We start from the raw sequence: 14,551 nt of genomic DNA on the forward strand, positions 1-14,551 counted from the left end.
AGTAATTTCGGCTTTACTAGAAACCACATTCATGGTTACAACCGAGCTAATGTGCCAGTTTAAACCTCTCTTACCGTACCATTCCGATTGCTTCTCTCGGTACTTTACTTGCGTGAATTTCATCGCCCAGTCAATTAAGATAGCAGCTGTAGTTGGACTGACTAGTTTGAAGAAGTCTTGCTTCGCACGATCTTAATTCTCAGACCTGAGTATGTGCGCTTTCCAATCTTCAATACAAGTTTGAGAAGCGTTCACATCGTACAAAAGATCACCACGAGTTTCACTATCATTTTGTACAGTTTCGTTACACTTGCGCTTAATATCTTTTGAAAACATTCTTTAGTTGTTCACAATTATTGCAGACAGTGGTTTGCGTATCATGGCACGTTTTACTAAAATCATTTTGTCCACTATCACTTAATGCAAATATATGACAATGATCAGGGTAAGTACTGTTTTCTCTGCTGTGTACCTTATATTGGGTTTTGAGATATCGCTTGCTTTCTTTAAGAAGCTTTTTTGTAGATTTAGCCCATTCTGTTGGAGCTCCATTTTTTTCTAAATCATTAACAATTGATTCTAAAGTATCAAATGCGGCTGCTCTATCAGCAGCCGTGTTGTCAAGCCCCTGAAGTGATTTGCGCTGCGAGGACTTCCTAACTTCCAACATTCTGTAAAGAGTTCGTCGACTCTGAAGAAAGAGATGCTTCTCGATGTCTGATAGTATTTTATTCTACAACGATGATAGAGTCCTAAGATACAAATATATAAAATCTAAGCTAAATAATAGCACTTAAAGTAAATCATGTATAGATAAATGTGAAGTAAACGATTACACATATAATAAATGGAAAACTTACATAAATAAAGATATACTGGTGCTGAATAGTCTTGTATTATAGTTCTGTCCTAAAACGTAATCTTAACGTAAACAAGATGGCCGCTCCTACTGAGCCGGTCAGCGGTATCTAACTCGTGTCCAGGCCCTAGTGGACAGTAGAGAACTCTTCATCTCCCCCAGTCCTGGAATCTCTGACTGGGCAGTCAGAATTACTGGACTCAGTTTCTAACCCAGGTGCCTGTCTCGGGTTCATAGCGCCGTGGTGTCCTTCTGTCACGTGTAGGGCGTATGTATGGAGGTGCCTGGGTCAACGGGTTTTCTGGGGGACTGACGTCTGGTTGTGGTCCCTCGGTGGCTGGTGGTTGGGGGTGTGTGGGGACGATGGGTTGAGGAACGTTTGGGGATGTGGCACATGGTTCATCTTGTGGTAGCTCACAGGCCTCTTCAAGTGGTCCCTTGTCTGTGGGTATCAGTATGTGCTCCTGCTCCTGGCTTCTTCCTAGGGACGGCGGCGGGGATACTGTCTGCTGCGGGACTGTCGGGTGGACTGGTGTGTAAGCTCTCAGGAATCGACGATTGCGCAGTGTCAGCAGTCCCGATCCATCTACTTTCACTCTGTATTGGTCGTTCTTCATGGATTCAACTACAAGGCCAGATCGGTCCCACTTAGTTGGGTTTGGGCCATGCTGGTTTTGAAGGAAGACTCGGTCGCCAGGGGTTAGTGGGCGAAGTGGTCTCGAGTGGATTCTCAAGGACTCGGTTGTGCGGGACATCCTTGTGCGCAGGGCTTCTTCCTTCGCTATCCAAGCCTGACGCCATAGTGGTCGGACGTTGGGGTTTGAGAACTTTTCTAGTCGACTTACAAAGGTAAGTGAGTCTCGTAGTGGCCGACCAAAGATTATTTGTGCGGGTGATAAGTTGCAGTCGCGGTCGGGCGTGTTTCGCAGCTGTAGGATTGCACGCAAGAAGCGGTCTTGGTCGAGGTTCCCGGTTGGACCAGTGTTGGACATTAAAAGTCTCTTTGCTGCCTTAACAGCACCCTCCGCTCTCCCATTGGACTGGGGGAAGCTTACTGAGGACACGCGGTGTCGCACGTTCCAGGAGCGGAGGAAGTTTTGAGTGTTACCTGCTGTGAACTCTGGGCCACCATCACTCCCAAGTTCCTCTGGGACGCCGAACGTAGCGAAGAATCTGCGTAAATGATGGACCAGGCCTGCTGATCCTCCTAGATCGGTGCCAGCTGTTGAGCGTAGAACCTCTACCCAACCTGAGAGGCGGTCTCCGACGACAAGGTAGTGGCAACCCCCGTGGTCGAAGAAGTCTGCAAAGATCGCTTCGAAGGGGGTGGATGGTGGTGGCGAAGGTAGAGGGGGTGTGGCCGCTTGTGACGGGGCATTGCGGTTGCAGTCGGCACATCTTTCTCTGGTGTCCTGAATGTCCTTTGATAGCCCAGGCCAGTAGACGATGGCACGGGCACGCTGTTCCATCGTGGAGGCCCCTTGGTGGGCAGCGTGGAGGTGCTGGAGGATCCCTTGGCGTAGGGAGGAGGGAACAATGACGCGGTCGTTGTACAGCAGGACACCTTCTTGGATATAGATGGATTCGCTGATTGGGGAGAGATTGGTTAAGGTAGGGTCTTTGCTGTCTATATTGCCGTTTTGCTCGAGGAGACGGAGAGCGTGGCAGAGGGATTCATCTTTAGCTGTTTCCTGTGCTAGGAGGGACCACGATATTGCACTGAGGCCTTGAGCGTCTTCGCGGATTGTAGACATCAGCGCTGATTCTGCTAGGTCAGGTTCGCTTGGTTTACCGAGTGAGTAGTGGTTCTCGGAGCTCGATGGTGAGGGGTGTCTTGAAGTGGCGTCAGCGGCGTGGTTGGTTTTCCCGGGTCTGTGGACAATCTCGAAGCGCCACGGTAGGGTGCGCTGCTTTAGTCGGAACAGGCGGGAGTTCGATATTTCGTCTAGTGTGCGGTCACCGAAGATTTTTACTAGTGGCTTATGGTCGGTTACTATCACAAGGTTGTCACATCCTTGCGTAAAATATCGTGTTTGTTCGAGGCCCCAAGCGACAGCAAGTGCCTCACCTTCGACGGCTGCGTAACGCTGCTCTGCTGATGAAAGGAATCTTGAACCTGCTAGCGTGATTTTCCATCCCCCTGGGCAGCAGTCTGGTATACCGGAGGGGCAGTTGCAATGTTGCTGAAGCAGGAAGTAACCGATCCCGCGGTTGGACCAATCAGGCCGTAGGCAGGTGCGCCGTTGCATGTCAAAGATTTCAACACCTTCCCGGATGGCTTCTACGATGACTTCTTTGGACTGTTGGAATGCTGCCTCCAGGTCTTGGGACCATGTGAACTTACATCGAGGGCTGAGAAAAGGTTTGAATACGGCCATTGTGTCTCGCAACTGTGCGTAGTTCGCCACCTGGTTGACGAGGCCAAACCAGCTCCTGATGTCTGTCGTTGATTCTGGGGAGGGGAAGTCGCGGATGGCATCCAGGTACTTGGGGAGCGGTTCGATTGTTGCGTCCGATATCTGGAATCCCGCAAAGCTGACACTTTTTCCTGCAAATTGAAACTTATCTGGGTTGAGGACGATGCCGGACTGGCCGACTCTGGTCAGGAAGTCAATCGTTCTCCACCAATGTTGTTCCAGATCGGTGTCGTGGTGTATGGTGTCATCTACGCAACGTTCCTTTCGTTCAAACTCCGAGAGGATGGCACTGAAACGGCGATTGTATCCGTCTCCTGAGGACAGGAAGCCTTGCGGCGCCCTGGTGTATCGCCAGCGTCCAAATGGTGTGATAAACGTGGTGAGATGGCGATCTGATTCTCGCAGTGGGACGCTGTGATAACCGTTCCAGGCATCCGTGACCGTCTTCCACGTGTTCTTGGGGATGCGTCGCGCCAGGTGGAAGGGTGACTCAGTGGCGAAGGTTTCGCGTTGGCAGAACTTGTTAAGGGGTGATAGGTCCACAGTCCTGCGGGGTGAACCGTCGTGCTTCCGAGTGACCACCATGCGGTGGCACCAGGTCACCGGTTCCCCATACGGCACTCGCTCGACAACACCGAGTGCCTCATCGCGGAGGAGGTCCTCATAGACTTTCTGCTGCCAATGGACAGGTATGCTGGCTGGTTTGTGACATGCCTTTGGTGTGGCCTCTGGATCCACATGTATCTCAACTGGAGGTCCTGCCATGCAGGGCAATGCTCGATGAGGGCAAGTGTTGAAGGTTGAAGATGCGTATTGTTCGAGGAGCCAGGCTTTCATTCTTTCATTGTTTTCCGGGGTGCACGGAAATGGTAGCTCGTTGGGGCGTTGTGGTGGGGCTGTGCGCAGAGGGCATGAACACGTTGTGTCGTTGGCATTGGGTGGCGTAGTACAGCCATCGTTGATAAACCTACTGGCGTTGATGGATGAGGGTTGTTGTGGTTTATGGACGCTGTCGTGGACGTGTATGCCGTTGAGGGGTGTCTTTGTGTTCTCTCTGGTAGGGAAGTGCTCGCCCAGTAGGTCGAGATTGAGCAGTGACTCGTAGGACAGGTACATGTCTCGCACGGAGCTGCTTACATACACCATCGAGCGGCAGGTTGTTTTGGCACCGTCTCGTGAGGCTGCTGTTAGTGTGGCAAAGAACGCACCCTCAATGGCGATAGGGGAGCGGTTGGCGGCTGAGAGGCCAAGACTGACTGGTCGCAAGTCATCACGGGAAAATCCACAGGCAGTGAACTCCTCTAGGGACCAGAGGTCTGATTGTGCGCCAGTATCTGCGATTGCAGATATTTTTGCCTCCTTGTTAAAGCAGTGGTTGTGAGATCGGTTGTTTGGTCCGTCAACGGTGATGGTGACGGACACTCTGGGGTGTTCTCTGAAACGAGCTCTTCTCCATTCGCCCTTGGAGAATATGTGATGCTCTAGTCTCGTTGATGGGGGCCTATGGATTGTACTATGTGTTATGGTCAGGTCCCGTTTATAGCGTTGAGAGTGCTGTCTTCTTCGGCGCCGATGACTGTTGTGGGTGCTGTGTACGCTGACTGTTGTGATTTGGGCGATAGGCTCAGATTCTAGTGCCTGGATGTTGGCGGGTTTTTGGCGTTGCTTTCGTCTTCGGGCCCTGTAGCAGTTTATGCACACTTGATGGGGCTTGGTGTTCCATCCTCGCGCTCCTTCTGTAAAGGTTTTGAAGGGACTCTTACAGTCGGGGCAAGTTGCCTCTTTGGCTTGATCTGGATGTGATGGGGCCGCAGAGGGTTGTGTTCTTCGTTGTTGCTGGAATGATGACATGCCAGAGAGGGTTGATGGTGGGAGTGCATTTCGGGCCATTTCTTTGTTTTCCACCAAGGCAATAACGTCGTTCACCGCTTTCTGCAGGATGTCTTTGGTCCCGAGTACCTCGCGACGTATGTCGGGGTCGTAAATGCCGTTGAGTAGGACGTCTCGGAGGATGTGGTCTGTATAGTTAACGGTTTTGCCGCACTCGCACCGTGTGCTGTAGGCACAGGTTTCGGCCTTTCCTCGCGCCCGAGCTGTGAAGGCACGGAATGCCTCGTCGCGTTCCTGATGTAATTGCAGCAACTCGGTGCGTATAACGCACGTGGCAACCGGGATGACGGCCAGTGAGCGCATAGCAGAGAGAAGATTTCCGAGGGATTCCGATGTTGCCTTGTGGTTGGCCTTTAGGATGCTATCTCCCAATGCAGGTCCAGCACACTGAAAGAGCTGAGATGGGGCTGAAGCATCGTCTATGCCAGAGCCAGAGCGAAATACTTCCCAACGGCGGACGAATACGTTCCATTCCTCTATTGAAATGCCGATGTCTACTTTCGGCCGATCTAGTTTCGGTCCTCTTGACGCTGGGGCCTGGAGCGTTGTGGCAGTGTCTCTGTGTGCTAGCCCATGGTTATTTAGTAGTGCAACGGCGACGGCGTCTGTGACATCCTGTGTCTTAAAGGTGCAGCTAGGAACAGAACATTCAACTACAACCATGACTCTATCATGAAGAAAGAGATGCTTCTCGATGTCTGATAGTATTTTATTCTACAACGATGATAGAGTCCTAAGATACAAATATATAACATCTAAGCTAAATAATAGCACTTAAAGTAAATCATGTATAGATAAATGTGAAGTAAACGATTACACATATAATAAATGGAAAACTTACATAAATAAAGATATACTGGTGCTGAATAGTCTTGTATTATAGTTCTGTCCTAAAACGTAATCTTAACGTAAACAAGATGGCCGCTCCTACTGAGCCGGTCAGCGGTATCTAACTCGTGTCCAGGCCCTAGTGGCCAGTAGAGAACTCTTCAGACTCAAGGGATGAATTGTTTTTCTTCACAAAAATGCAAGTATTGTGTGATCATTGTTGACCTAGTCACTGTTCGCACTACGTTTGGCATAGTAAACTGTTCCCCACTTTCCAGTTCCAATTTACTAACACCAAAGGCAACATCTTGGCAAAAATAAGGACGGTTAAAGAAGTCTAGAAAGTGGTCTACCTTTACCATGTCTATACGCACTCGATGTTTAGTAGATTTCTCAATAGGAATACCTGGACCACTGCTTCTAGCATGTTCTTTAGCCTTTCGTACTTGATATTCAGTAATCTTTTCATAATTGTCATGCATTGCTATGAGAGTTTTCATGGGATACAAATCAACGTAAATGCTGAGTATTTGTGTTTTCAGAGATTAGAGGGAGCATTTTTATATGCACACATTAGAGTTTGTAGTTCATGGGAGATATAGGGCTTTTCGTCTTGTTCTAATTCAGTGTATAGTGACTTGAGCAGCTCGTGCTTAGCCTGAGGAGCAATAACTTCACATACCATTTCACAAGCATTTTTGACTGCATTTACACATTGCATTCGTTGTTTTTGAGTTGTTTCGTTCCACGGTGATTTTACTCTTGATTTTAAAGGTGTAAACTCTCCTGAATTTGGAAGCAAGTCTGAAAGGGTAGTGGAGCATTCATTGACTGTAGTGAGACATTGATCATCCTGGGTAGTTTGGTAAGGAGTATCTGGTAGCCATTCTAACTCTTTGAGATTTGGTGGGGATAAAAAGGTACATTTAAGAGCTTCGTTTGCGACTTGCTTAGCTGATCTACAAATGTTAGAGCAATGTTAATATGTTACTTGTGCAGTTATTCAATAAAGAATATCCGGTATCTACCAAATATTTTTCATGTTTCTTAGCTTTGTGATACTATGTGTTACCATTCAAGATGTTTAGAATCAAGAGAGCGTGAATCCTCGATTTGCTCATGTGATGATTGTGCCTCTACTATCAAACTCTTCAGCTTTTTACGACAAGGACAACAAATAGCTATAACATGAAGATACATAGAACTGTGAATTCAGAACCTTATTAGGAGGTGACGGAAGATCAGTTCTAATAAATAAGAACAAATGAACAGTAGATTATATTGCTAATCAGGGCCGTATCCAAGATTTGTCATTGGGGGGTCACAGTAAACCAAATTGTCACTATGACGTCATATGAGATACGGCATCAATGGTCACATATTTTTATCTGACACCCCTGAACCCCCCTAAATACGTTCTTTTTTGTTACTTCTCCTTAAACTATTTATTTGTAGCATACACTTAACATATCTATTTGTTATCTTTTTTTTTTTTTTTACATATTTTGTGAGTTAACTTTTTATATTCATTTTTCTTATAGATCGTTTCTTTTTCTTGTAATTTATCATGGGTTTCCTGTTTTAAACCTTTTATATGGTTTTTCAGGGGACCATGTATCAATCAATATACATGCTTTGGATAATGGACAATGCTAATCATAATGACTAGTATTGTGTCACAGGCCCATAGGCTGGGGAGGGGGGGGGGGGGGGGGGAGGGTTCACTTACACATCTTTTAGCGTTAAAATAAATTACGAAAAGTCCCCAAAACGTAACCCACCCCCCTCTCCCCCCCACCCCAAACCGTTTTAAAGGCAGCCTACGGGCCTGTGTCAAAAACATATTGCATGAAGTTTGTTTGAAGTTGATTTGTACCTGATCCTATTTGTACAGTTATTCCGTAAAGCTTTAGCGCCCACCTAGCAAGCTCCAGAGTAACTACATCTCTTCCAGATAGGACTCTCATATTTCCATCATGATTTGGCATGCTACAAGACCTTTTATGAGGTCGCCAAAATTTGCCAAGAGTATATCGGTGGTGTGGACAAATCCACCAGGTTGAAACCTGATCAGCCAGTTCGTCGAATTTTCCGCTTCTTGCTAGTATAAGTTCATATTCAGTCAATTCTTCCAGAGAGAGGTGATATGTAAGTAGATGTCGTTTTATATCATCAGCACATTCAGTCAATCTAAGTAAATGGGACAAACCTCGCGATTCGCCGCAGTTTTTTTAAAGCAAACTTCCATTGCTTCACTTTGCAATTGAAACAATTTCAAAACACGTGCATTTGACAGCTCATTTATTTTGCTGGTCAGCGGCCTCATTTCTAAGACTACAAACAAAGCCACTGGCTCTGCATGATGTTTGGTGTTAACATACCGCTTTTTTGCTCTAATGCAACACTTATGCTACAAAAATCATACTTAACTACAAAGTAATGCTTGGGAAAATCGTTGGGAGAGGAATTGAAGGCTCGTCTTGATGGTTGCTTGTAGAATCACGTTGTTTTACCGATCGTGCAAAGCTGATGTGAATAACTGTGTCAATCAAAGTTCGTTCAATTTGTTGTATTTATGCTCTCTATTGCTAAATTTACAGCTCTTTTCTGGAAATTCAATGCAATTAAAACTAAAGTAGTATATCTTTAGTATATCATTTACTGATCCTACAAGTGGAAATTTGTCTTCAATTATTTGAAATAAGCGTTCGCATCGTTTTCTCTTTATTCATGGCTAATTCAAAATACAAATTTCTTACAAAACCAACCACAAATGAAAGATAAAAAAATATTTTTCTGAGCCCACTTGTGGAATGTGTTCAAAGAAATACCTTTAAAATATCCTATCTTGGATTTAAACATAATTCTATGTCTATAGAGAGTAGAAATTTGAGGGACGTAACAACATTCGATTTTCATTTTCAATTTGACAACTCGTAAAATGCTTAGATTTGGCGGAGTCACAATATGCCTAAAACATGCTGGCCGAAAAATAATTACATTTTATGAAAGATCAATGTTTACTTGTATCACGATAGAAAAGCTAGAGTTATAGAGCGATCCACTTTTGAGATTTGAATTTTTATCTTTTGTCATAATTTTGCTCGTCACGAAATGTCAAATATAGTGCAAAAGTAGTGTAAATTTTCTCCAAATAAAATACTTCTTCTTGAAGCTTTTAATATGTCAGGTTATTTCTCAGATGTGTATCTAGCAGCATGTAAAAGGATTTAATTTTTTGCGCATTTTTAAAAAAGATACAAAGCCTCAAATTTCATTCAAATTACGTTACCAGAAAGCGTCCAAAGACTTAATTTTTGCCCGAAACTTGACCCCCCCTTGAACTTAGCGAATTTGTGACGACATTCAAAATAAAATGCATTTTAATACTACCAGTAGGAAAGGCTTTCTGTACATAAGGTTTGAAAGAAATCGGGTAATCCACAACCGGCAGAACGAAGCCTGGGAATGGATGACCAAAAAATGAATGGTGAGATAAAACAAAGAATGCAGCTTACATGTAGAACAATACACATTGTTCACCATAATCCATGCTTTCTTTGTTTTTGTTATTTTGTCCAATCTCAAGCTTCGTTCTGCCAGTGGACACCGACCCAAGAAATCTGAGACCCCATCCAATTTGGCCTGGTGATTCTTAGGGACACAGCCTCTTAAAGTCTCCGCAGATTATTACTCTTATGTTTTTCTTGAGTACTGGAACTATGGCCGTGGCCCACTCGCTTGTTTCCACTTTGGATATTAATCCCATTTTCTCTAGCTCGTCTAATTCTCGCTCCACCTTTGGTCTCAAGGCATATGGTAGTTGTCTGGCCTTTCAGAAATACTGGTTGCGGTTCCTCTTTGAACTTTAAGGTCGCCTTGATGTCCTTCACTTTTCCAATTCCTTCTTCAAAGACTGTTGGATATTTGCTTAAGATATTGTCTAGTGCGTTGTTGGTACTTGCAGGTTCCTTATTCAGTGTTAACACGTTGTTTATCTCTTTCCATTCTAACTGTATCGCTGCTAACCAGTCTCGGCCAAACAGTGCTGCTGTGCCTCTCTCGACTAGGCATAATTCGAGGTTTTTCTCTTGATTGTTGTACTATACCTTGACGCGCGTGATTCCTAACGGATGGATTTTCTCTCCTGAGTAGGTTTTTAAAACAACTTTTGTGGGCTCAAGTTTAGCCTTGCCGACTTGCTTCTCAAATTCATCTTTAGACATAACTGAAACTGCTGATCCTGTGTCAAGCTCCATTGATACTTTCTTTCCATTAATATTTAATTGTAGTTGAATGGGCTTAGTTTTCTTCTCTTTTATCGAATTAATGTCTAAGCTTCCTACGGGAAGTTCAATGTCACTGTCCGACTCGTCTTCGCTATCAACATTGTTATCGAGGGCGTGTACATTCCGGCGTGTATGGCGGCGTGTTTGTTGTCTGCGTTTAGCTAAACATGCTGTTTCGATATGTCCTTTTTTCTTGCAAAAATAACATGTAGCTTCTTTATATTTATATGAATTAGATGAGTGACCTGGTTTATCACATCTAAAACACGTATTATCTCTTGGTTTAAGCTGATTTTCGGTTGGTTTTCTAGGTTTTGCTTTAGCTATCTTGTTTACACCAACTTCTTTGTGCTTACCTTGTAATTCAATGGCGTCTTTCGCGGCCATTTCCATTGCTACGGATATTGCGATAGCTTTTTCCAGTGGTAACGTAGATTCTGAAAGCAATCTATTCCGGTATTACGGATTCCACATACTAATCTATCTCTGAGTGTGTCGTTCAGGTTATCGAAGTTGCAGTGAATCGCCAGCTTCCTTAGTTGTGCTACGTTCATAGTTTCTCCTTCGTCTTGCATTCTCGTATGAAATCGGTAACGTTGAGTGATTACAGACGGTTTAGTCGATAGTTGTCTCTCCAAAAGGTGTACGATGGTATTATACTCAAGCTCAGAAGGCTTTTCTGGGGCTGCTAAATTCCGCAAGAGATTATAAGTTTTTCTTCCAAGTAGCGTAAGAAGCGCGGGAACTTTCTTCTCTGTTGATCTCGTTGACTGTAAAATATTGTTCCAAACGCTCGATGTAGGCACTCCATATTTCTGTAGCTTCGTCGAATGGTTCTATTCTTCCAGAAAAGGCCATTTTCGTTTGTGAAAACCAAGGAAATCTCACATTGTTTCAAGAAGAAGTTCTCCGAATTTTTACAATGTGGCCATCCTCGTTGGCAGTAATTGTGGTGTATTTGTGTTTTATTATGCAATCGTCATATACAATTAAAGGTGTCAATCAATGCATATCTAACAGCGGAGGTATGACCGGACTTTTGCAAAACTCTTTTGTATCATTTTCGCATAACTCTGTTTCCAGCTCCTCACTATATAAGGAGGAATAAAAATCCTCCACTTCTTTCAAAATGACGTTAGGATCACAAGTAGTGCCACTCGAGTTTTTCAAATGGACTTTTCTAATACAAGATTTATTATGGTTGTAAGTTTCCAAACTTAAAAAAATAACTACTGTTCTTTTCACCTTGTTTGTACAATTTGGCTCTCGAACGAATTATTGCCCCTTGGATGATGTAATCATGATACGATTCGTATTCTAGTTTAGAGATTTCAAATTCTCGAAAATTTGCCTCAGTTGGCGAATCGCCGCAATTTTGTTCGTATTCATTCAAACTATTTTCAAGCTCAGATCATTTTCGCCGACGCTCATTAGCCTTTACTTTGGTGTATCGAATTGTTTCTTGTCGTATTTTGTACTTAACAAGGTCCCAGAGAATTCTTTCGTCCTCTATATAATTATAATCATCTAGCCATTTGGGATACAGGGTTGACAAAAGATTACAATAATTAGAATCCTCAATAAGGCTAGAGTTAAATCTCCAAAAAGAAGGCCTTTGTTTCTGTTTATCAACACTAACAACTTTAGGAAGAATGGCAGAATGATCTGATTTAAGAAAAGGGATTATACTAACAAAACCAACGTCATCTTGCAGACTGTCGCTGACGAACCAGAAATCCAGTCGCCTTTGAATGAGAGGGGTTTTCTGCCGTCACGTAAAACGCCGCGTGTCAGGATGTCGAATTCTCAAAATATCAATTGATGGGTTGCCAGTATTCCCAAGAGAGTCAAAAGACAAAGACATGGCGGCCATTGTGGTGCCGTTAACATTGGATGCTAATGAGAAATCTTTTGTTAAATGGCACCAACATGGCCGCGATGACGTAACGTGCAATCGAAGAATTAAGTCGTTCTTTGACATAACGTCATTTACGTTCTCAATGAAAATAGTTTTTAATTGAGGGTTATCCCCGGAGCAATCCATGTCAACATTGAAATAAAAATTAAAATCACCTCCCATAATTACATACCTTCTCGGGATGGAAGGTGTTTTCCTCCATTTTATTTGAAGGCAAAGAGAAAAAATTTTCTTGTTGACTAACCGTATTTTGAGCATAAATATTAATAAGCAGCAAAGGGCTGCCTTGTACCATCGCCTCAAGAAAGATATATCGACCATTGCTGTCGGTGTCGGTATTCACGAGCTCAAACTCGAAATTATCTCCAATAAGAATCATTGTACTTCTGCTATGCATTGTACCATGGGAATAAAAAACTTTGCATTTCCATTGCGTCTTCCAGATATTTTCGATTTCGGAAGTGCTATATGTTTCTTGTAGGAAAATAATGTCCGCTTTCCTATTTCTTAACCACGTAAATATCGCTTTTCGTTTGTCAAAAGAGTGAAGCCCTCGAGCATTTAATGAGAGAAAAGTGCAGTTATCAAGAGTCATTATTGAAAGATGCCTTGTTAAGGGGATATTTTTCCATTGGGCCGTATAATGTCTTAAAGCCTATGAAACAAAAGCTAACAAAGTATCAAGGTGAAAGGAAAAAGAAAAAAAAAAAAAAAAAAAAAAAAAAAGAAAAGAAAAGATAAATAGACAATAACGGAAAAAGTACTAAAGATATATCACTTGCTTTCAAAATTATTGTTCTTCACAGGAGCAAAATACTGCTGCATTATTTTGAACATCGCGTCTTCTTTGCGTCCTCTATTTCTTCGCCCCCATACTCTTTAGTTTCTTCTTGAGCTGGAATGGAGCTTTTATCTTCAACGAAATCTACCGGTGAAAACGCAAAGAAGAATTCATGCCCATCAATTGCTCATACAATTGAAAATTCTCCGAGTTTCCAAAACGCGCCGTTGTTCGAATGTTTTGTTGTGGACCCACAATTCCTCTCGATCTCAGACAGAATGGACAATGTTTACAACGCCGTGAACGCGATGTTCCGAATAATGCAGCAGTATTTTGCCCCTGTGAAGAACAATAATTTTGAAAGCAAGTGATATATCTTTAGTTATGCGTCAATTTGATAATAAAAAATAACAGTCAATGTCGCGCTTCCTGTGTGTAACGCAATCTGGTTTGTTTGAAGTTATGGTACACGGTTCGCGCGTAAACAAGAGGAAAGTGCTTTAAATTCTGTGGGATATCTGGTGTGATTCTAATACAATGAATCTTCTGAAGGTTCTAATTGACTATTTGCTGCATCCTTAGCGAGGAGAAGCGCCTTCCAAACCGATCATTGTCTTGTGATGTGCTAGTTTGAAATGTAAGTAAGGTCGGTTGAAAATATATACTCCATTAAACAATGCAGTTTGCTTGGTTTCGTTTACACCAAATAATTTTGCTGCAGTTGTACATAATTTCTGAAACAAACGTTTATAATATTGGAAAGCTTAGGTGATAGTAAAAAAGTATATGATGTTACTGGTGTTGCGAACAAACGTGAAAGGACACTCAAGGTTTGTTTACAGTAATTATGCAATTAGTCATCACACAACAACGATCAAGATAACTAGCAAAATCGCACAAAATAAAATTGTATTCAAATGCATGCGCTTGTTTTTTCAAACGAAACGTATTTGACATCTGTACGTGGCATTTTAAACCAAGAGAAAGATCTCAGCATTGCTTCCGATTAGAAAAATCGATTTCAAATATGAGTGATTACAAAGAAAAAAGTTAACAACAACAAGCGAACTTACACGCGGATCGAAGGTAAAATGTCAATGAAAAGGTTCCCTTTACCAGATAAGGTGCTGTGCGGATCAAAGAGGCTTAAAAATAGATTAAAAGCTTAAAAGAAGCTTTAAGATTTAGGGACATTTCTAGCTTAAGTAGACAACATGTAATTCACTCTCTTTAGAACTAAAAAGCTGCGTGGCGTATGCGAACATCCGAACTCGGGTTGGAGGGACTGATGGAAATTGGAGTTGAAAATTTTTCTTTTTTTCGATGATTATGAAATGGCATATTTTACAATGGTAGCTCTATCACTGCCTTTCGAAACTTTGCAACTTATTTCATCTTCTCCTTTGGCCTTCTTAGAGTCTCTGAAACCGTCCCCACCAGATAACGCGGTCTACACTGCCACCAGGGTCTTGTTTCTTTAAGGCTATTAATGGACTTGCACCTAGCTCTTCATCTGATTTAGTTACTATTAAAAACAGTCTAGTTTATCTTTTAGATCTAATAATGCGC

The 14,551-nt window shown here is 43.0% G+C and overlaps 1 protein-coding gene across 2 annotated transcripts; it reads right to left on the reverse strand.

Moving 5' to 3' along the window:
* Positions 1–707: 707 nt before the first annotated feature.
* Positions 708–6,152, reverse strand: LOC148912909 (uncharacterized). Of its 2 annotated transcripts, XR_016119167.1 has the most exons (3): positions 6,008–6,152; positions 861–5,899; positions 708–752 (listed from the first exon to the last, which is right to left on the reverse strand). XR_016119167.1 is itself a non-coding variant. In XM_089026699.1 (2 exons), exon 2 carries the CDS (start codon positions 5,827–5,829, stop codon positions 1,060–1,062), a length of 4,770 nt encoding a protein of 1,589 aa, XP_088882825.1. In that variant the 5' UTR covers positions 5,830–5,899; positions 6,008–6,152; the 3' UTR covers positions 708–1,059. The 2 variants fall into 2 exon arrangements, 1 of the variants encoding a protein (XP_088882825.1); XM_089026699.1 differs by having other exon boundaries at positions 708–5,899.
* Positions 6,153–14,551: the final 8,399 nt, after the last annotated feature.

Source organism: Actinia tenebrosa, unplaced genomic scaffold (assembly GCF_029948245.1).
Source record: "Actinia tenebrosa isolate PJP-AT-01 unplaced genomic scaffold, QUT_ActTen_1.0 PGA_scaffold10__47_contigs__length_13832649, whole genome shotgun sequence".
Classification (NCBI taxonomy): domain Eukaryota; kingdom Metazoa; phylum Cnidaria; class Anthozoa; order Actiniaria; family Actiniidae; genus Actinia; species Actinia tenebrosa.

Bases quoted from the DNA above. Each gene is read 5' to 3' on its own strand.
- LOC148912909 (XM_089026699.1), bottom strand. From the start codon at position 5,829: ATGGTTGTAGTTGAATGTTCTGTTCCTAGCTGCACCTTTAAGACACAG.